At 36.1% G+C, this 20,857-nt stretch overlaps 2 protein-coding genes across 2 annotated transcripts; one reads left to right on the top strand and one right to left on the bottom strand.

Moving 5' to 3' along the window:
• The first annotated feature begins 10,867 nt into the window (after nt 1–10,867).
• Nucleotides 10,868–14,900, top strand: LOC130979723 (pentatricopeptide repeat-containing protein At3g50420). The gene is made up of 3 exons (XM_057903245.1): nt 10,868–11,421; nt 11,847–11,990; nt 12,361–14,900. Exon 3 carries the CDS (start codon nt 12,381–12,383, stop codon nt 14,517–14,519), a length of 2,139 nt encoding a protein of 712 aa, XP_057759228.1. The 5' UTR covers nt 10,868–11,421; nt 11,847–11,990; nt 12,361–12,380; the 3' UTR covers nt 14,520–14,900.
• A 44-nt stretch (nt 14,901–14,944) lies between these two features.
• LOC130979724 (nuclear pore complex protein NUP58) lies at nt 14,945–19,767 on the bottom strand. Its single transcript, XM_057903246.1, has 6 exons — nt 19,238–19,767; nt 19,022–19,136; nt 17,259–17,729; nt 16,374–16,905; nt 15,620–15,657; nt 14,945–15,428 (listed from the first exon to the last, which is right to left on the bottom strand). The coding sequence occupies exons 1-6, from the start codon at nt 19,516–19,518 to the stop codon at nt 15,390–15,392; spliced, it is 1,476 nt and encodes a 491-aa protein (XP_057759229.1). The 5' UTR covers nt 19,519–19,767; the 3' UTR covers nt 14,945–15,389.
• Between the last annotated feature and the right edge of the window lie 1,090 nt (nt 19,768–20,857).

The raw sequence follows: 20,857 nt of genomic DNA on the forward strand, positions 1-20,857 counted from the left end.
ATGCCTTCCTATATTAAATAACACTACCTTTTATCGAGCAACTAATGCGGCTCTTTTTTTTTTTGTCTATAAAAATGAAAAAAAAAACGTAATCTTCTCAAATACTATAATTTTTTGTATCTTAAAAATTGTGAAAGATACATAAATTAACAAATTTAATTTTCGTATTCCAAAATTTTTAGTATTCTTAAAACAGAAAATCAAATAGTCCGATTTTTTTTATCTTAAATTAAATAATATTATATTTAAAATTAACACTCCAACAATTTATAATTTAAAAAATATCATTATCAACCTAATATAAAAAAATGAAAAGTGACATAATACAAGTAAAAAAATAGCAAATATTTAATTGGAGTGGGTATCTGTTACTTTCACACGTATATTAAATACATAGATGATTTTATCTCCTGGATTAATAATTTCTTAATTTAACAAGACATGTTTGGAACTTTTATTTTTATATATTAGATTATGAGTGATGAATTCTTTAAAGATTATCTAAGTTATGCGTTATATATTGTTATAAGTGTTTGACGTTTTGTCTTTATATAATTAAAATAATATTTTTTTATAAAATGTTAGTAATATTTTGTTTTTATATAATTAAAATAATATTTTTTTTACAAAACGTCAATAACGTTTTGTACTATTATGATAGCAGTATAAAATACTAAAATGATCAAATATTATTATGTTTCACATTAATATATATTTTATTTCAATCTAATATTATATTTTTAGTAAACATTTGTATATAACAATTAAGTAAAATGATGATGAAGAGTAAGTGTTTTGTTTGGTTTATTTTAATTTATTCCAATTGGAGTTAAGAAAAAAAGTTGAAAGACTAGCATTTTTTATAATCAATTTAATATTTTTAGTTTAACAATATATTTTTAATTTATATTTTTAAATATTATTAATTAATTATTAGATAAAAATAATAAATTTTATTGTCTTTCTACCATTCCAAAAGTTAATATTAAATTTTATTGTCTTACTAGAAACAACATATAATACTTAAACAAAAGTAGCATAATATAATGTTCGAATAATCTCTGCATACAAGCAATTAAGACTTACAAGCTATACAAGTCCTTTACCCTAAATGCGCCTCTTGTGGCATCTGTCTTTCATGCGCCTATTTAACAGAATATTAAATCAATCCAAATCAATTAACGCGCAAATATATAACTTCCAAAATTCAAAAGATTTCGTCTCCTTCGTCGAATCTCTTGCCAATTTTGTTCGATCCTTTTCCTGTGTTTCTTGTATCTTCTCATTCGTCCTTTTTCGTGATTTATCTCTGGTTTCTTATTCCTCATTTACGTGCGTTTCTCTCTCTGTACTCTAGCTTCGTTTTTTTTTTCGATTTTCATGATATCTGAATTAATGTTTTGAAATCGTTTTGAAGATAATGGATGATTCAACTTCAGATTGTCAGATGAACCACTCCAAAGTAGATTTTGAATTTGAATCGAATGAAATCCCTGAGGTGTGATTTTTAGTTTCAGTTAATTATTGAATCTGAATTTGATGCAGTTAGTCGTTTGTGATTGTCTAGCTGAATAATGCGTGAACATTCACTGTGAAATTAATGCGTGAATATTGACTGTGAATTGAATGTAATGTTCTAGTTTTGATTAATCTTATGCATTTTATACCAGACGTTGGAGTGTATATCAGAACCTTTTGGGTGTATTTTAGGGGAAGTTTGGGTATATTTGCAGTTTATGCCTTTTCTTGTTATTTTAGTTCAGTTGTTGTCGTTTGGGTGTAGATCAGAAGTTATTGGGTGTATTTTTAGTTTTCGATATGGTGTATTTTGCAGCCTCTCTGTGTTGTTGATGACCAGTTTGTTCCCAAGGTTGGAATGACTTTTACTACCTTGAAGATGCTGGAAAATTTTACAAGGACTATGCCAAGCCTGCAAATTTTTCTACAAAAGTTTGGAGCACAAATAAAAAGGGAAACGAGATTAAGAATCAATTGATTACATGTAGCAGAAAGGGAAAATAAAAATCTAAAATATCTCCGACCGAGAAGACAAATCCCAGAGCTAGTTTAAACTGTCCTGCAAGAATTTATATACACACGTTGAAGGATATTGGTGCTTGGATCATTTCAAAGGTTGTGCTGCATCATTCACACCTTTGTTGTCCAAGTAAAGTAGAGATGCTCAAATAGCACAGGAAACTAAGCATGTCCGTTCGTCGTACAATAGAGAATAACGAGGAGGCTGGTATCAAACCAAGCAAAACTTACCAATCATTTGTTGCGGCAGCTGGGGGTCACCGTGAGTTAAATTTTATTGAAAAGGATGTGAAGAATTACATCACGAGAGAAGTGCGGAATGTTTCAAAACAAGAATATGCAAAGGAATTCGGAAAATATTTATTAAGAATGAAAGAGAAGATTTAGAATTTCATTTTCGAGCTCGAACTCGAGGACGATTAATCAATTAAGCTGGTTTTTTGGGCCGATGCAAGAAGCAGAGCTGCCTTTGAGTATTTCGGAGATGTTATTTCATTTGACACCACCTATAATACCAATAGGTAATATGTTGTTCTTGTTTATGATGCTAAATTAATGTTGTTTTATGAATCTGCTGCAGAGGTGTATATTGGATGTTTTTGGGTGTACATAATGATTTCTCATTCTGCACTATGGTAATTTGTTTCAGGTATAATTTGGTTTGCGATTCTTTTGTCGGGGTGAATCATCACAATCAGTCAACACTTCTTGAATGCTCTTTGATGTAAAACGAAGAAATTGAATCATTCAAATGGTTATTTCAATATTGGCTTCGTTGCATGGGAGGAAATGCTCTGAAAGGGATTCTCACCGATCAATGCGCATCAATGAAAAGGGCTATAGAGGCTTGTATGCCAACAACAATTCACCGTTGGTGTATTTTGCACATCACGAAGAAGATTCCAAGCAAATTAAATAGGTATAAGGGACACGCATAAATTGAACAAGAAATGAGCCAAGTTGTTTGGAACTCTCATACCAAAGACTCAGTTGATAGGAATTGGAATGATTTTCTACTGAAGTATGGTCTTGTGGACAACAAGTGGCTTTCAGGTAATGTTATTTAAAATCTGTAGCAGAGGTGTAAATTGCATATTTTTTTTTGGGTGTATTATAGCCTTATTTTGGTGTACTATGTAGATCTTTACAAAGACCGTCATATATGGGTTCTAATTTATCTGGATCACTACTTCTGGACAGGGATGAGAAGCACACAAAGGAGCGAGAGCATGCATTTATTTTTTAACAAGTTCATTACACGGAACAGCTCGCTTATTCAATTTATCAAACAATACGATAATTGCCTCGGAAGCAGGGAGCAAGCAGAGAGAGAATCGGATGCTGCAGATTTTCATACAGTCATACCGTGTGCAACAAAATCCTCAATTGAAGCTCAGTTTTAACATGTGTACACTCACCAAAAGTTTAGGAAATTCCAAGCATAATTAAGAGGAAAGGCAAATTGCATCACAAGATTAACGAACTCCGCTCTAGGCTATTCAGTATATGAAGTTGGAGAACAATTTTGCAGCTCAATATTCAACAAGTTTGTGGTTACTTACAACTCAGTAGCAGCCGAGGTGAAATGCCAATGCTTATTATTCGAGTCAAGAGGCATATTGTGCCGTCAAGTACTAAGCGTGTTAAGCTTTGAACGAGTAACCCAAGTGTCAGTGAGATATATATTAGAACGATGGAGTAAGAAGGTAAAGAGGCGACACACACACATCAAGAGCAGCCACGACAAGCCACTGTTAGAGCCAAGAAGCAAGAGGTTTGATGAATTGGTGTTTCATTCGCAAAATATTTGCGAATTTACATCAGAATCAGAGGAGCTGACTGCCATTCTGCACCATGCATACGATAAGGTCATGGTTGAGATGGAAGAATTGAAAGCCAAAAGAAAGGGGACATGTTCGTTATCTCACGAAGATGCCAACTTGGAATCCGTTAATGTGCTTCAAAGCCCTCCAGGGGTTCGAACAAGAGGACGTCCAAAAAATAGGCTAGGTTCAAAGTTGGACAAACAAATTGCAAATGTCTCAAAGAAGAAGAAAACAAAAGATCTAAACAAGGTGGTGATTGATTTTAATTTTCTTGTTAATATTTTTGTTAATATGTGAGTTTATTATTTCCAGTTAAACCTCTTTGATGCTGCATCAGTGGTGCATCCGAATTCCAGCCAATATCAAAGACGTGTTATGAATTATCAGTTCAGGGAACCAGCAGCAGGGGATAGTTTTTTGGGTGTCTAGTTACAGAATATGGGTGTAAAGCATAGTTTTTTGGGTGTATTTCTGAATTTTCTTGTGTTTGACATTTTACACATATATATATATATATATATATATATATATATATATATATATATATATTAGATTCTCTTGTTTATGTTATAAATTATTGTTTGTTTATTTATTATGGTTTAAGGTTTAGGGTTTAGGGTCTATGATTTAGGGTTTAGGGTTTTAGGGTGTAGGGTTTAGGATTTTAGGGTTTAGGATTTAGGTTTTAGGGTTTAGGTTTCAGGGATTTAGGGTTTAGGTTTCAGGGATAGAAGTCTGGGTGTATATTTAACTTTCCTTGGGTGTAAAATGTGATTTTATGGGTGTAAATTTTGATGATTTAGGTGTATAGTAGGTTGGGTGGTTTAGGGTTTAGGGTTTAGGGTTTAGGGTTTAGGGTTTAGAGTTTAGGGTTTAGTGTTTTAGGGATAAAGCATCAGGAGTAGAAGTTTGGGTGTATATTCAACTTTCTTTGGGTGTAAAATGTCAAGTTATGGGTTGTGTATATCTGGTTTGATGTTTTCCTTCATATTATAGTACTTGTAATTCAGACATTTTGAATATACCAGAGAGAGTTTAATTATGGAATTTTTTTTTTACAATAAATTGTATTATAATTGGCAAATTTTTACAACATGTGTTCAATTTCTTACAACACTATAACAGTTAGATTAATCAGTGTCAATATCATTAGAATCTATCTGACAATATGGACTCAATAACAATGAGGATGGCTTGGACAGTCTTATTGCATCACTTCCCCTAATGGCTTCAGTTTTGTTTTGATTCATTTCATTGAATAGAATCCGAAAAGCATATTCTACTCTATAATGATCCACCTCGTCCTGAAGTTTAAAAGAATTTTTTTTAATCAACCATGTTAATTTAGTAAGGTAATACAGAGTTTATAGTTTTTAAATACAATTACCTAGCTCCAGTTGTCCCACTCATACTTCCCCCTTTTAACATTTTCGGACTGAATTATCTCAAGCCACTTCATTACATAAATAGCACAGTTATAGCTGAAAAACATGAAATAAATTAGCAAATTACATATAGGAAAATTTAATTTTCAGATTGAAAGATTTATACCTTGTCTTTTGGCCTGAGATGTTAATGTATGGTGGATGAATTTCGTGATCCCTTCTCTTCAGAGGTGCCCCCCAGCATATACTCTCATTTTTGAAATTACACATCCCTTAAAATACAAAATAAATCAGTAATATATGAATAAATTTAATAAAAGAATACATCCAAAGGAGCACAAACCTACACCTTATACTGAACAGAAATACACCCAAATATTAAAATACAGAACACAGAAACAACTTACAGCGAATTTATTTATGTTCATTCTTTCATCGGATGGACAAGTCTTGTGATATGGGTCGAGTATAAAAAATTTTTTCTTTCTGGTATCAGTCACCCATAACCACCAATGGTTTGAATAGCAAACAAGTGCAAAAATCTGAAGCATGTCCACATTGAACAGTGTTTTAGTTTATTTGGCACATAAGTAAAGAATGGTAATAAGAAGTTTTAGAAATGAAAACTTACATAAGGATGTGATGCTAATTTTTTAAGGTCCAAGAAGGGTATAAACATTGGGTAGTCTTCCACCCTGAATGGCTTATTAGTTTTAGGCTGTAAGAATATCCCTTCTGGATGATTTCCAATGGCCATGTTCTGCAACAATTGTGAAACACAAAATGAATACAAAAAATACACCCAAATGAAGACAGAAAATATCCCCATATGAATACAGAAAATACACCCAAATGAATATAGAAAAAATACCCAAATGAATACAGAAAATACACCCAAATGAATATAGAAAATACACCCAAGATTCGTTGAAGTACAACTTACCACAACATTAGGGGGAGACAGTATATTTCTTCTTGAAACCTTTTAATGTTTTGCTGGTTAAGGATGAGGCACATGGTGGAGACAATCTAGAAATAAAAGCCCAAATCAATTTTACATAAATCAATATTGCAGTTACTTTTCATGATAAAATTATTAATATTTTTCTAATATTAGCTCAACTTCTATATGTGTATCAGCTTTGAGAGATGCGAAGTGGATTTTTGACAAAATGTATCGATCTTGGGCATTGAGTGTGCACACGGCGTCATACTCATTAGTGTTTCCATCTGCGTATGTTTTCGCACGTGTGACCCAAATGTAGCATTTCTCTTTCATTTCAGCAGTCATTTCATTTGTCCTCGCAGGAGTTTCAAACTTTTCAAAACTTTCTTCGCCACTTTGCTTATAAATCTGTGGAGTTTTACCTTCTATTTTCACCCTATTACCTGTAATTTTTTCTACCAACTCCCCTAACTGTTCTATTAGTTTTGGCATTTCAAGAGTTTTCGCCCTCTCCCCCTCTTGCGTTGCTGCTTCTTCTTGGCTTGAATCAGTCAAGCTGAGGCTGAATGATGGCATCATACTGTCTTTAGGAATGTATGATGCTGTCCATGCCATCATCATCAGTGCAGCAGCATCTTCTGGGGCTGGATTACTGCATGATGAGATATAACGTACTATAAGAATAAGAATAGATGAATGATATTAAAAAGCAAATCTTACTCTGCTGAACTTACACTTTAGATGGAGCTGGTGGAAGCGTGGGTGTGCTTTCTTCAGTTTTTGGCAGTGGTTCTGGAGTGCTGCAGTGTTATAGAATAATTGTGAGGATATAAACCCCAACAAGGACAATATACACCCAAACAATAAACAAATACACCACAAGATTAATCCTTACCATTTTATAGTTTTTTCATTAATTTTTTCACTTGGAGACTTTGCAGTGGTCGGTTCAATTTCTGGCATAGGGGTTAGTTCAATTTCTGGCACAGTGGTAGATAAACTTAAATCGGAACTCTAAACAAGAAAAAAAATAAAAGGTTAACAAAGCCCACGAAAATAAAATGGTTATAAGGTTGAAATTTTCTTGAAAAACTCACATTGAAAGCGCTTCAGTTTGTGACTGTGTCTCTACCCGCACAACTATCATGTTCTCTTCAGCTGGCTCATTGGCTGACTCTTCAAATAGACTCAACCTGAAATACACCCAAAGAAAGTCAAAAATACACCCGAAGTATTCAAAAGAAACACAGGCTTTGTTTTTTGATAACTTACGTAGCTACAGTTTTTGCTTTTTGTTCCTGCCTTTTTTTTTCTCGAATAAAACATTGAAGGACTTTTTTTTTCTAAAAAAATATATACAGAATTAGAAGCAGAAGGTAATAAAAGATAAAAACAACAGGTATTAGAAAGATAAATTATATGCTCTCTGCCGGTTTGTTTATGCTGCTTTGATCCGTATGTCCTTAAGACAAAGGATCATCACTTCCTAAGTTTACGTCCGGTATTCTAAACATAGAATAGATATCATTCAGTAAAAATACCATACGGTTAAATCAGGATAACAAGATTTTATCAAATAAAGGTTCTTACGTCTCAGATGAGTCATAGTGACCTTTTGTCGATCGCAGGTCAGCTCCCTTCTCCCTAGGAAACCAGAAACAATTATTAGCAACAAAAACACCTTAAAATCGGTAATATACACCCCAAACATAACAAACCCCTGTGCAGCAGATTTTTCATTGTTCTTCTTCTTTTTAGATTCCCTCAACAATTCTTTTAATTCTTCAGTTCCAATTTTAGATCTGACAATATATGCAAAAACAACATGTTAACAAATATAATTTTGAAGTAAATGGTACTATGGCTTTACAAAGTATCCTACCCATGATAGGATTGAGTTTGTTCAGGAGATGAATCCTCAACAACGAGCTTGCTCTTTTTCTTTGTTTTTTGTTTTTCTACTGGTGATGATTCTTCGCTTCTGAAAGTTAATAAGAAACGCAATGTTAATACAAGAAATTTCGAGAATAAACAGAAAAGAAAACGATGACAATTTTAGAACATTAATCATCATTCGATTCAGTTTCTGAATCAGAATCTTCCTGATTCTTCTTCCTTTTTTTGGATTCACTTATGGAAGGCAAATAATAATTATTAACAAAAAGACTAAAAGTGACAAAATACACCCTAAAAGTGACAAATACACCCTAAAATTGACAAAATACACCCAAATATGTTACTTACTTTTTGACTGTTCGGGTGGGTTGTTTTCTTTTTGGTCCCTCTGAGTCTTCTTCAGTCTCAAAATCAGAGAAAGAATAGACTTCAGCTTCGAATGTTTCAATCTCAGATGATGATGATGAACTTGCTTTCCTTTTTTTGTTTTTTGTTTTTTTTTTTGTTTTTTTCTTTATTTTCTTTTTTCTTCATTTGCTTTAATTTCTCCTTTGTTTCGGCCATCTTTACAATTTCCTGAAACATTAGAAATGTTAGTTAACAGCATTCACTTAAATAAAATACACCCAAGGTATTCTTTTCACTTACCATATGTTCATCCATTTCTGCTCTCATTCTTTCAACCAACTGCTCTCTAGTCCAGTTGGCACTCCAGGAATGTGGAGGTCTTTCTTCCCCTTTCTTGTCCTTATTTTTTGATAGATGGAAGTAGACTATCATCAGGGCAAATAGGCAGCTGTCGATTGACTTTTTCTTTTTCAGATTGTAATCTGTTATGCTATTGATGATGAAATTCAGAACATGTCCTCCCCAGTTGCCTTCTTTTATTGTGTCCATCTTAAAAATTGGTGCCAGGTGCACAGGAGAGATTTTGTTTATTGTGATTGGTAACAGGAACGCCATCTGTATATAGAGGATGAAAATCCTCTTGAACATGAGGCGATCCTGTTCATTTTCAACAGCAATAGTCATCATTTCATCTGTCAGATTTTTTAGAGTCTTACCCTGGAATCTTCTAAAAATCTGTTTGTTCTCTTCAGAAAGTTTCTTATAACTGACTTTCTGAGGAAATAGATCTCCTACAAAAAAAAAAAAAAACAACATAGTATGAAAATCACTTGAAATACACTCAAACATCACTTGAAATACATCCAAACATCACTTGAAATATACCCCAATATGACTCATATACACCTATGTCTGTAATGAGTTACCTGACGCGTTGAGGCCAAGCGCATCCCCTATTGTGCTTGGTTTTACTCTAAACGAGCCGTAGCCGATTTTGAGTGTGTTTTTCCCTAATTTAAAGGAGTTAGCCAACTCCTTTAATAATTTATGATGCACCCTTAGCGGCGAGATGTGCATCAGTCCACCAAAACCCAAATTCCTAACAATTGCTTTTTTTTCTCACTCATATTTCCAAATTTCTCACTCAACAAAAGGGTTGCACACTTCAAGTCTTTGATTTGCTGTAAACAAAGTAAAATTAGAGTCATATATTTCTATTATGAAAAACTGATTTGATCTAAGATATATATTTGTGCTTACATTTTTTCCAGCTTGATTTTTGTTTGCCATTTTTACTGCAATGAAAAAGAGATGCTGTCAATATATAAAAAATACACCCATATATCAGTCAGATACACCCATAGATCAGTCACATACACCCAAACCTAGTCCTATAAGTATTTAATTAAATCAGTTCAAAATGATATTCAATTAACTCAAACATGCATAAAATGATACTACAAGGTCAAGCACAATTAGTACACTTGCAACAGTTGATTATATGACATTATATGAGTTCAGAAATATATTTATGTTCAAAAGGCCACTAGAAGCAACATTTGCATGCCAAGTCCGAGATATACACCCAACAATTGGCCATATATACCCAACAAATTACGCCATATACACCCAACAAATCAGTTAGGAGAAGAACTAGAACAAGAAGAACAGTAAAAATAGTAATATGAGATCTAGAACAAGAAGAACTGTGAAACCTAGAAGAACTTAGAAGAACAGTAAAACCTAGTTCTTCGATTTCGAAATCAAAAATAGAAATGTGAAAAATCTACAAGATCAGTAAAACAGTAACTTACCTTGAATAATGTTTCTTCGTTTTTTCTGGTGATTTTTTATGGAGAGTTCTATTTTTGTTCTTGATTTCTTCTAATCTTCGCGACGAGTTCGAACGTCTCTTCAGAATTGTATTTTGTTTGGAATGTGCCTTGAAACTTGACGGTTTGCGTTTTCTTTGAGGGGGAAGAGGAAGAGTGCGCCATAATGAGCATGTTTTGGAAAGCGGAACCGTACCGTTGTGTGAGGCGCGTGCGATTGACGCTCCATTCTAAGGATTGAGTGCGCGTGGTTTATTTCTGGGTTGGGCCAACTTGTATAGCTTGTAAGCCAAAAAGGCTTGTATGTATAGCAGACCCGTATAATGTTTATAGGAATTTGATCCTCTTTAAATACCATCCATAGTTTTAAAAACCGAATCAGATCGACGATTCATTTTGGTTAACCAAAAATCAATCTAATTAATTCGGTTGAAATAAAAAATCATCAAATAAAAATTGATGAAAAAACCAGTTAAACCGACTGATTAATTGGTGAATTATTTGAACCGAGCAGGTTTTTTTTAACATTTTCGGTTTTTAATTAAAAAAAACATAAAAACCCCCTTCTTCCTCTGTCTCACAGAACCCTAACCTAAACTAAACCCTATCAGAGGCTGAGAGTTGCAGCCACCACTATCACCGCCGGCGGTGACAGCCAGCGGTTGCCGTCGTCGCTCTCGAAGGTCTGCTCGTGCTCGGAGCTGTTGGCCTCGCCGTCTTTGTCCTCGTCGTCATATCAGACTCATCATCAACAAAAGTTCAAAACTCATTACCCAGCCCCCACCATCGCCGAAGGCAGCAGCCCCCACCATCGCCGAACTCCTCTCCTCGGCCGTGGGTACCGTCGCCGCCGGCATTGTGACAAGTATAGGGTGTCGTCTCGCAGCCGAACGTCTCTGCCACTCACCCTCTTCTCGCCGTGAAACCTTTGCTCGGAGATCTTCTCTTGCCGTCGCGAACTGTTCCTGCTCGGCCGTATTCTCCTCGTCGTCGCGAACTCTGCGCCCAGCGTCACTGTCTTCAAGCTCTCTGTTACCGCCATGTTCCTCCGAGCTCACACTCTCTTGGAGCTCACTCTGTCACCGCCGTTCCTCCCTCGCCGCCATGAGGATGATGGCTCTGATTTGGTTGGTTGTGCTCGCACCAGTCAGGTATATGCCCTTATTTCTCAGCTCACATGCTCTGATCTGTTATTAATATTCTATTTTGGTTTGCCTGATTGGTAATGCTTCTTCATAATTGCATTTGCACGTGTTTATGTTTGTTACCGAATATGTTGATTTACCGAATTTCTGGAGTTTGAGTTTCAATTCAGTTCTGGTATGATAGGATACAGAAATTAATTAACATATTGGGAATTAGCGCGGCCTAAGAAATACCATGGCTGAGTTATTTGAAGTAATTAATTCTTTGGTGAATGGAGTCTCAATTGTGGCCTCGTATATGACTATTAAGAGAGGTGAAATAGTTCCGATGCTATGCAATTCGATTTGGTTGAGAATTGTCTTTTAAACCTTTCTTCTCGATTGTGGCCTCGTATATGACTATTATGTTTGTTTCTTTTGTTGTGGATTAGGTGTATGTTGATTTTGAAGTTTGTGGTTGGGCAATGAGATTGAGTTCTTGCTGTTTATAATATATAATGGGACTCCATATCAGACTCGAGAGCAAGCTTAGGAGAGGTGTTGATATTATTGTTGCCACTCCAGGTCTCGTCAAGGTATTGCCTTTATAATATTTGTTGGTTTCATGTAATGGTTTTTTTGTTTTGCAATATGATTAATACCTATTGGGTTTTGATTTTCTTTTATATTTAATTAAACTAGTTTAACTACGATTTGACCTCGATTAGACCATTAAACCATTAAACCAGTTAGTCGCTCGATTTATTGACTGGTTCAGTTTTCGCAACCTTGCTAAATAGTAGATACACATATTTGTAACTTTGTATTATTGGGTTTGGATGTATATGTCCCCACCAACAAAATTTTGTTAAGAGTAAAATATAGTAATATACTGTGTCGTTTTTAAGATAATTCAAAAATATTTTTGACTTTTAATTTGATTCTATTTGCTTGCATTTCATCTAGGCGACTGTTAGAACAGGTAAATGAACAAGGCATGTTGTTGTGCAACAGAGGCTCTTGCACTCTCTGCGCTCCAAAAATGCAGCACCGTCACGTCACTCAGAGAGGCGCGTCAACTTCATGCCCTCGTTGTCACCACCACCACCACCACCCTCTTAAGCTCCAAATCTCCCTTTCTCTACAACAACATCATCTCTATGTATGCACGATGCGGTTCTCTCACCGACTCTCACGTATTGTTCGACAAAATGCCTCACAAAACGCTTGTTTCTTACAATGCGCTTCTTTCTGCTTATTCTCGGGCCCCAGGCCATGCCGTTTCCGCCCTCAAACTTTATACCCAGATGGGTTTTATGGCCGTCAGGCCCAGCAGCAAGACCTTCACAAGCTTGCTGCAAGCTTCTTCGTTGCTTGAAGATTGGTGGTTTGGGTCTTTGCTTCATGCCCAGGGTATAAAGTTTGGTTTTTTGAGTAATATTTGTGTCCAAACTTCTTTGCTTAATATGTACTCAAATTGCGGGGATTTGGGTTCTGCTGAAATGGTCTTTGGGAACATGGGTGACAGAGACGATGTTGCATGGAATTCTTTGATTATTGGCTATCTGAAGAATAATAAGATCAAGGAAGGTCTTCGTCTTTTTTCTGCAATGCTGAGGGATGGTTTTGTCCCTACCCAGTTCACATATTCTATGATTTTGAGCGCATGTAGTCGTCTGAAGGGTTATCAATATGGGATATTGATTCATGGCCATCTGATCGTTAGGAACGTCTCATGTGATTTGCATATGCAGAATGCTCTTCTTGACATGTACTGCAATGCTGGCAATACACAAACAGCAGATAAGATGTTTTGTGGAATGGAAAACCCGGATTTAGTTTCTTGGAATTCAATGATTGCTGGTTATTCTGAGAATGAAGATGGGAAGAAGGCTATGAGTTTGTTTGTCCGGTTGCAGGAATTTTGTTTTCCTAAACCAGATGATTATACCTATGCCGGCATCATATCTGCAACCGGAGCATTTCCATGTTCCAGTTATGGAAAGCCTCTTCATGCTCAGGTTATCAAAGCAGGATTAGAGAGAAGTGTTTTTGTTGGAAGTACTTTAGTGTCTATGTATTTTAAAAATTGTGAAATCGAAGCTGCTCAAGGAGTATTTAATTCGGTCTCCAGGAAGGATGTTGTTCTCTGGACTGAAATAATCATTGGTTATTCTAAGACGGATGGAATGAGCGCCATCAAATGCTTCTCTGAAATGTTTCACAAAGCCCAAGGCATCGATGATTATGTTCTCAGTGCAGTTTTGAGCGCCTGCGCTGATCTTGCCGTTTTAAGACAAGGTGAAATGATTCATTGCTACGCTGTTAAACTGGGCTATGGTGTTGAAATGTCTGTTTCTGGGAGTCTAATCGATATGTATGCCAAGAATGGTTGCCTTGAAGATGCATATTGTGTATTTTCTCATGTTTCAGATCCAGATTTGAAGTGTTGGAACTCAATGCTTGGAGGATATAGTCTCCATGGAATGGTGGAGGAAGCATTTAAATTATTTGAGGAGATTCTCGAACAAGGTCTCATCCCAGATCAAGTAACGTTCTTGTCTCTGTTGTCTGCATGCAGCCACTGTAGGTTGGTTGAGCAGGGAAGATTCCTCTGGAATTATATGAACAGCATTGCTTTAGTTCCAGGGCCTAAGCACTACTCTTGCATGGTATCTCTGTTGAGCCGGGCAGCATTACTGGAAGAGGCAGAGGAAATTATCATTAAATCACCTTATGTTGAAGATAATCTTGAACTATGGAGAACTTTGCTAAGCGCCTCTGTTATCAATAAAAATTTGAAAGTAGGAGTTCATGCAGCTGAGGAAGTTTTGAGGTTGGATGCAAATGATGGTCCAACACTTGTCTTGCTTTCGAATCTATATGCCTCAGCAGGGCAGTGGGATAAAGTTGCAGAGACTAGAAGAAATATGAAGGGATTGCTGGTTGAGAAAAGTACAGGGTTAAGTTGGATTGAGGCCAAGAACAACATTCATGCATTCTCTTCAGGTGATCAATCACACCCCATGGCTGATGAGGTGCAGGCTGAACTGTACAGACTGAAAATAAATATGGTCGGAACAGAAATTGATGAACATGAGGCACAAAATGCATATGCTACATAAGTTGCAGCGGCTAAGCATGTTGTGGATGTGGAATTTAAGTAAAATAAAATATTAATTGTGTATAGAGAAACTGAACTTATAGTTAGGGGGAACAGAACGACAAGTTTCTACAGATAGAACGATAGTTTGATATTTTCCATCTCCCCTTTGCACTCTAGAGTCTAGAATATAGATGTTTCCTATATGGTGTCCCACTGGAAAATTATTACATGCTCCTCAGTCCACGAAGTATTATGTGAAATCTGAGATTCTGACCCATATGTTAGTTGAGTAATATTTCAATCATTAACTACCTAGAGTATTATTGTTCTCTCGTATGGAAATGGAGTTATTCTTAACTTGCACATTTTTTGTTACATTAATACATCACCGACTTGTGGTACTTGGAAATTTGAGTATAATGAATAATAAATTAATAATAATAATAACCAAAAGTATTCAAGGAAAAAGGAAAAGGGTCAATTACTCCCCGTTGTGTGTCCAAACAAACTGCTTAGTTAATGGCAATTGATATCTTTTACAACAGCGAACCATTTATGATCGACAGGCTTGCTACAATTCATGAAAATTTGGCAATCAAAATCATCTAACCTACAATTAATCTACAACGTTAAATGAAATGGAGCCAACAGTGACTCGCTGAAAGCCTAATAGAAGAACTCAATGAATCAAAACGACCAAGAATTCGGAAGTGAATACATCAACATCTACCAGCGCCCTCACAGCAGTATCCATTTTCCCACATCACCAGATTCAGAGATGACCATTTTAGGACCAGACCTAACAAGAAAAACCATGCTTCATGCAGAACATCGCATGCTTGGATGCAGTAAAGGGTATCATCAACTTTATGATCTCAACTCGCTTTTATTAGCGGCGAGCAGTTCGGGATTTTGGCCGCGGATTTTTCTACAAGATCACAGGGAAACAAAAAGAAAAGACTTAGAAGATTCAAGAAACTGCAAAACAGATAAATCGCAAATTTGGAAGAAAACTACAATACTTGACTCTGTCAACACAGAAATTATCCGATATTAGGAATTTTTTAGATTAATAATCAGACGTAATCTAGAAAGAGTAGAAGGATAAAATTTACTTACAGATCCTCCAAAGCTCGCACCGGATCCTGTTGCAGCACCTGAATAGGAAAGAATAAATGGTTAATGTTGTGTGAACACAGGAATGAGAAATCCGAATAAAACTTCACCCCAACACAAAGCATAAGAGAAGAAACAATGAAATGGGAAAAGAAAAAGCTTAAATTCAATAATGCTCCATTTCGTGATTTCAAAAACCTAATTGCAAGTAAGAAATGCTTCTCCAGAACTGGTGCTATCACAATTATAGAAAAATTTTTAACCATAAGCATACAGTTGTTCCATTACATAAAAGAAAACTTGAGAAATGTATTCAAAACAGGCACAAAACAATTCGCCAGCTTCAACGAAATCATTGAATGTACCAAACTGTCATTGATTCAAGTGATTTGACACTTAAACTCCGTAGTAGGCCGCCTAAAAACAGGTCCTTGAAAAGCTTTATCAAGTTATCTCCATAATAGGCCACCTAACTTGAACCAAATACGAAGAAATCCGAAAGATAATACTGATGACATAAACTAAACAAAAAATATCCAAAATACAAAAGACTACAGATCCAAAAATGGCAATTATTATTTATTTAGTTTGGATGAACTACTAGGATGAATAATTTCTTTTTTACAGGTTTTAGTCAACTGGGGTTACTTTGGTTAAACATGTAAATTTCAGCTGTCTTTTGTTATCTTGCAACAGCCCTCAAAAAACAATTGTGATTGTTAAATAAATTTAATAGCACAATAACTCAAGAAGGTACCTGACACAAATGAACTTGAGAAGAGCGAATTTCCAGCTGGAGTTGAACTAAACAAGGGAGCAGTATTACTAAACAAAGATGGAGTTGAAGCAGGACCAGGTAAGGAGGATGATGTAGAACCAAAAAGTGAGGTTTGAGGTGTAGCAGAAGATGATCCAAACCAAGAAGACCCTAGGGCAGGAGTTGATGGGGTTGCAAACAAAGACGATGACATAGAAGACGATGGAGCAGAAGAAGGTGTACTAAAAAGAGAGAGTCCACTTCCTGATGAGGATGTAGTTGCTGTGGATGTCTGTGGGGCAGCCAATGCTCCTTGAGTTCCTGAACTAGAAAACAACCCTGCAACTTGAGTTGAGGGCTGTGAATTTGCAGGTAAATGCAACGTCGGATGAACTCTTTTCGAGGCGGCTTCTTGTCTTGCAGTTTCTCGCCGGTCAGCCTCTAAAAATGGATCATTCACCTCCCCCCGTCGGCGTTGATCAGCTAGGTATGCTGATTTCATAGATTCAATATATTGATGAATGCTCTCGACCTAAGTAATTAAAAACCTGTTATTACTAATGTAGAAGAGAACTGGACAATAACATCTAGCAGTTACAGCAGTATTCTATGTAAGAAATTTTTTAGCAAAGGGGCATACATGAATAATACTCTCTAGTATACCAGTTACTGTCCTTTGTTCATTACAATAAGGGAAAAACATAGGATGGGATTGAGTGTAGAATCACCATGACACCATATGAAGAATGGACAGTTATTCCAAAAATAACAGATGATGAAATGTTTTGTTTATGCAACTTAGCCACAATGCCACATGATGAAAACTACATGGTATGTTGTAAAATCAGGTAAGAACTACAAGGGCTATATTTTTTTTCTCTTTACCTTTGCAGCCACATGAACAAAAAAATCATGCACATTTGTCATGACTTTGGGAAGAGATTGCAACAACGAGGATCCATTAGAGGAACCATTTCTCTCAGAGTCCAAAAGAATAAGCTGCTCCAATTCTTCAATCCACTGATGACATTCACCAAGATACTTCTCAAATCTTAAAACTGTTTGCTGTAAAAAGGGTGACGGTTTCTTTGGAAGACCACTATAGAAGTCAAAAACAGGCACTATAGATGTAGCAATTGGTTGGCTACTTGGACCAGATGATGCAGTTGCACCAGCAGTCTGTGATGGGGCAGTGGCACTTGATGCTCCCCCACTGGGATGAAGAAACCTTGGACGTAGCATCATAAAGGAACGAACAGCTACCTCAGTGTTGCGTAACATATCCTTGACAACAGACATCAATTCCAGCAGCACAGTTTTCTGTCTTTCCATACCAGTGCTGATTCCACCAAGTTCCTGTCAAATGACAACGTAAATAGCTATTGTTTCAACTTTCAAGAATGCAGCAACAACAACTAAGTCATGTCCCGCTAAGTGGGTTCAAGTATATGGATCAAATGATGCCAGAGTGTTTTATGATAAAACATATTTATATTCAACTATTATCATCTAAATATCTTTCAATAGTTGATCTGTGATTTTTCTAGATCTCCACATATTTCTTATATTGGACTATCTACTACTTGATCCAATCTCCTTGTTGGGTCCTCCTCAGGTCTTCCACACATTTCTAAGCTGCTAAGGGAAGATTACACCATCTTCTTACAATAGATAGCACCCCAACTTCTCTCTTTTTCCCTCTAATACTCATTGCCTATCCTATATTTTTTCGAGAGTAGATCACTTTAAAGCATGAGCATCAAAAGTAATCAAGAATAGGATACTTGGTGTTTGGATCTCAAAGTTACCTTCTAATATCATAAAAATCCTGAATTCTTAATTCATCACTGATAAAATAGGCTTGCGAATTTCCAGAAAAGCTTCAATAAGAATAAGATTATATGCTGAGTCTAAGATGAATTATGAACACTAATGACTTAACGCTGCTTTTAAGATCAAGAAAATACATTGAAAGTTCACAAACCACTTGTGTTATTCAAGTATATGCCCTGCCTACACAAACTAGACAAAATGCTTCCTTTATTATAGAAGAACAGAATAAACCACATATTGGCAAGTCTCAATTGGTAACCAATTTTGCAACATTTTTCCTACTTTAAATCTAACTAACATAGCAGAGATATCTATATTTCCCGTAGAGTCTGTGTTAATTGCCAGCAGAACACCTAAATAGTGTCCTGTTTATTTTTGCACATAAACCATCAAAATCTATTTGTTTTAACAGTTTGACCTTTGTTTTTCTAGGTCTTCCTCTACTTCTAGCTACTGGACTGCTCTTCATCGAATACACTCTCCTTACTGTGGCCTCTCAAGGCTTTCTGTACACTTGCTTAAAGCAGATAACACGAGACTCTACCATATTTGAAAGTATCCCTTGTATATTGTGTCTCATATAATGCAACATCACCATGTACCCGCAACATCTGTAACATACAAGATACTAGCAAACCAAGCATGCCTTAACTTAAAAACACTTAACATTAATCCATATTCAATACTCCTCCTTTCCCCTCTTCTTCGTAAGAAATGCACTGCCTTTCTAGAACAGCTAAAAGTAATTATTACAATAACAATAGGGGAATGGATAGGATAAAGAAGGAACATAAACGAGAAAGAAAAAAGAGAACCTGAACAATGTGGCTTGCATCAAGCTCAAACCCATCATTGGAAACAGAAGAATCATAAAGACGACTACATTGATCAAGCCTCTGGCTTTCGTCCCGATACTCCAATATCCGCTCCCTTAAGTAACAAATTACAGTTAATACTACTAAAATGTTTCAAACAAGAAGCACATAGCAACCCGGAAAAGACTCCAGACTTGTAGGGAAAGTAGGACATACTCGATCTGAAGGAGAAACTTCTGGGAATCAGGGTGTAGATCGGACCAGTTGGTACTGTAAGTAGCGGGAGTTTTATCATTGGTGAACAGAAACAACTGTTGTTGCTGTTGCTGCTGCTGCTGCTGCTGCAGTTGTAGTTGTTGTTGTTGTTGTTGTTGCTGCTGCTGCTGCTGCTGCTGAAATTGAAGTTGGAGCTGCTGCTGTTGCGGCTGCTGAAACAAGCTACTCTGCTGGAAAGGCGATTGCTGTTGCTGCGGCGTTGAAAACAAGGAAAATGACATTGTGGTAGGTGCTATCGAATTGCTGAGAAGCCCTGCTTAAACCCTAGAAAGCGGAATTAGATTGAGTGTTGAGGCCTTCAAAGTTAGAGAGCCTTGGTTCCGGAATTTTGAGAGGGGAGGGAAACTCTAATTGATTCTGAATTACTTCTCTTGTGTTATCAAACTTTTGAGTTTCAATTTGGGATTTGCTCATTTGCACGCACCCTTAGTTGGGGCTCAACAGTCCTTTCCCTTTTGCTTTCTCAGTTGTCGCGTCCCGCGCCCAGCACCCCACGCCCGGAGTCTCACACGGGTTTTCAAATTTAAATGCAACGGCGGCCCATCAAAATATCAAGCCCATTTACTCTCTCTCAGAAAGCAGGCCTTCTTCTTTCGGCCCAAGTAGCCCATTTAAACTCATTTCTTTTTATTCCCTATTCTTCTCGTCTTTGTGTGCTTTATTTCCGAAAAAAAAAAAAGAAATGCTAATTTATTCAGTAGATAATGTGATTGATTGATTGTGAAGACTAAATTTGACAAGGCAGGTGAGCCCCACAAAATGAACATTTTCATGTGCGAAACGATTATCGAAGCAATCACATCCCATCTTTGAGAAAAATGTAGTACAGTATGTAGAAACACAAGAAGAATGGCGGCCGAGTGGAAACAGCTCCATCCACTGTACAGTAAACAACACCAGTATTATACAATTGCATGGAAATTCCGGTTGTCAATGTCAATATAACCATTTTTTATGTAAGCAAGATTTTAACTTGTATCTACAGTTGCTCTAATTCGATTTAAATAAATAAAATAAAGCACCTTGGGTAAATTATTCCAATTCTTCCAGAGTGTTCTGAAAATTGTACTAGTTGATCAATAATACCCTCCAAAGAGAAAGAGTGGACCTTGAGTCTTTGATATGTTTAGTTAAACTAAATGGAAAAGCTAAGTCTCGAATTCTCCAAATTGAATACAATATAACCAAAGTAAATATGATGCACAGCAAGAGTAAAGAGATTAAATTCAGGTTGCAACGTACAATGGTAACACATATTCCTACTGCCCTACATGTATAGAGAACCACGACTTTCCTCACATAGTCACATAACATACTATTCGTGTCTTTCCAATAGGGAACAAAAACACAGCTCTGAAATTATATTGAAGAGGGTAGAGACTCACCTGAAATTTATTTCCTACAACATTCTCATTCTGCCTAGTGCCAGAAATTTATTTCATAATTAGTACAAACAATTAAGCTCATGAACAATAATCTCTTTATAATGACTAGATGGATTATGAATACTAGTTTACTATAGAAGCAGCTTGCCAATAATTAGATTAGCTAAAGCTTTTT

The sequence above is a fragment of the Arachis stenosperma genome, chromosome 5 (assembly GCF_014773155.1).
Source record: "Arachis stenosperma cultivar V10309 chromosome 5, arast.V10309.gnm1.PFL2, whole genome shotgun sequence".
In the NCBI taxonomy this organism is placed as follows: domain Eukaryota; kingdom Viridiplantae; phylum Streptophyta; class Magnoliopsida; order Fabales; family Fabaceae; genus Arachis; species Arachis stenosperma.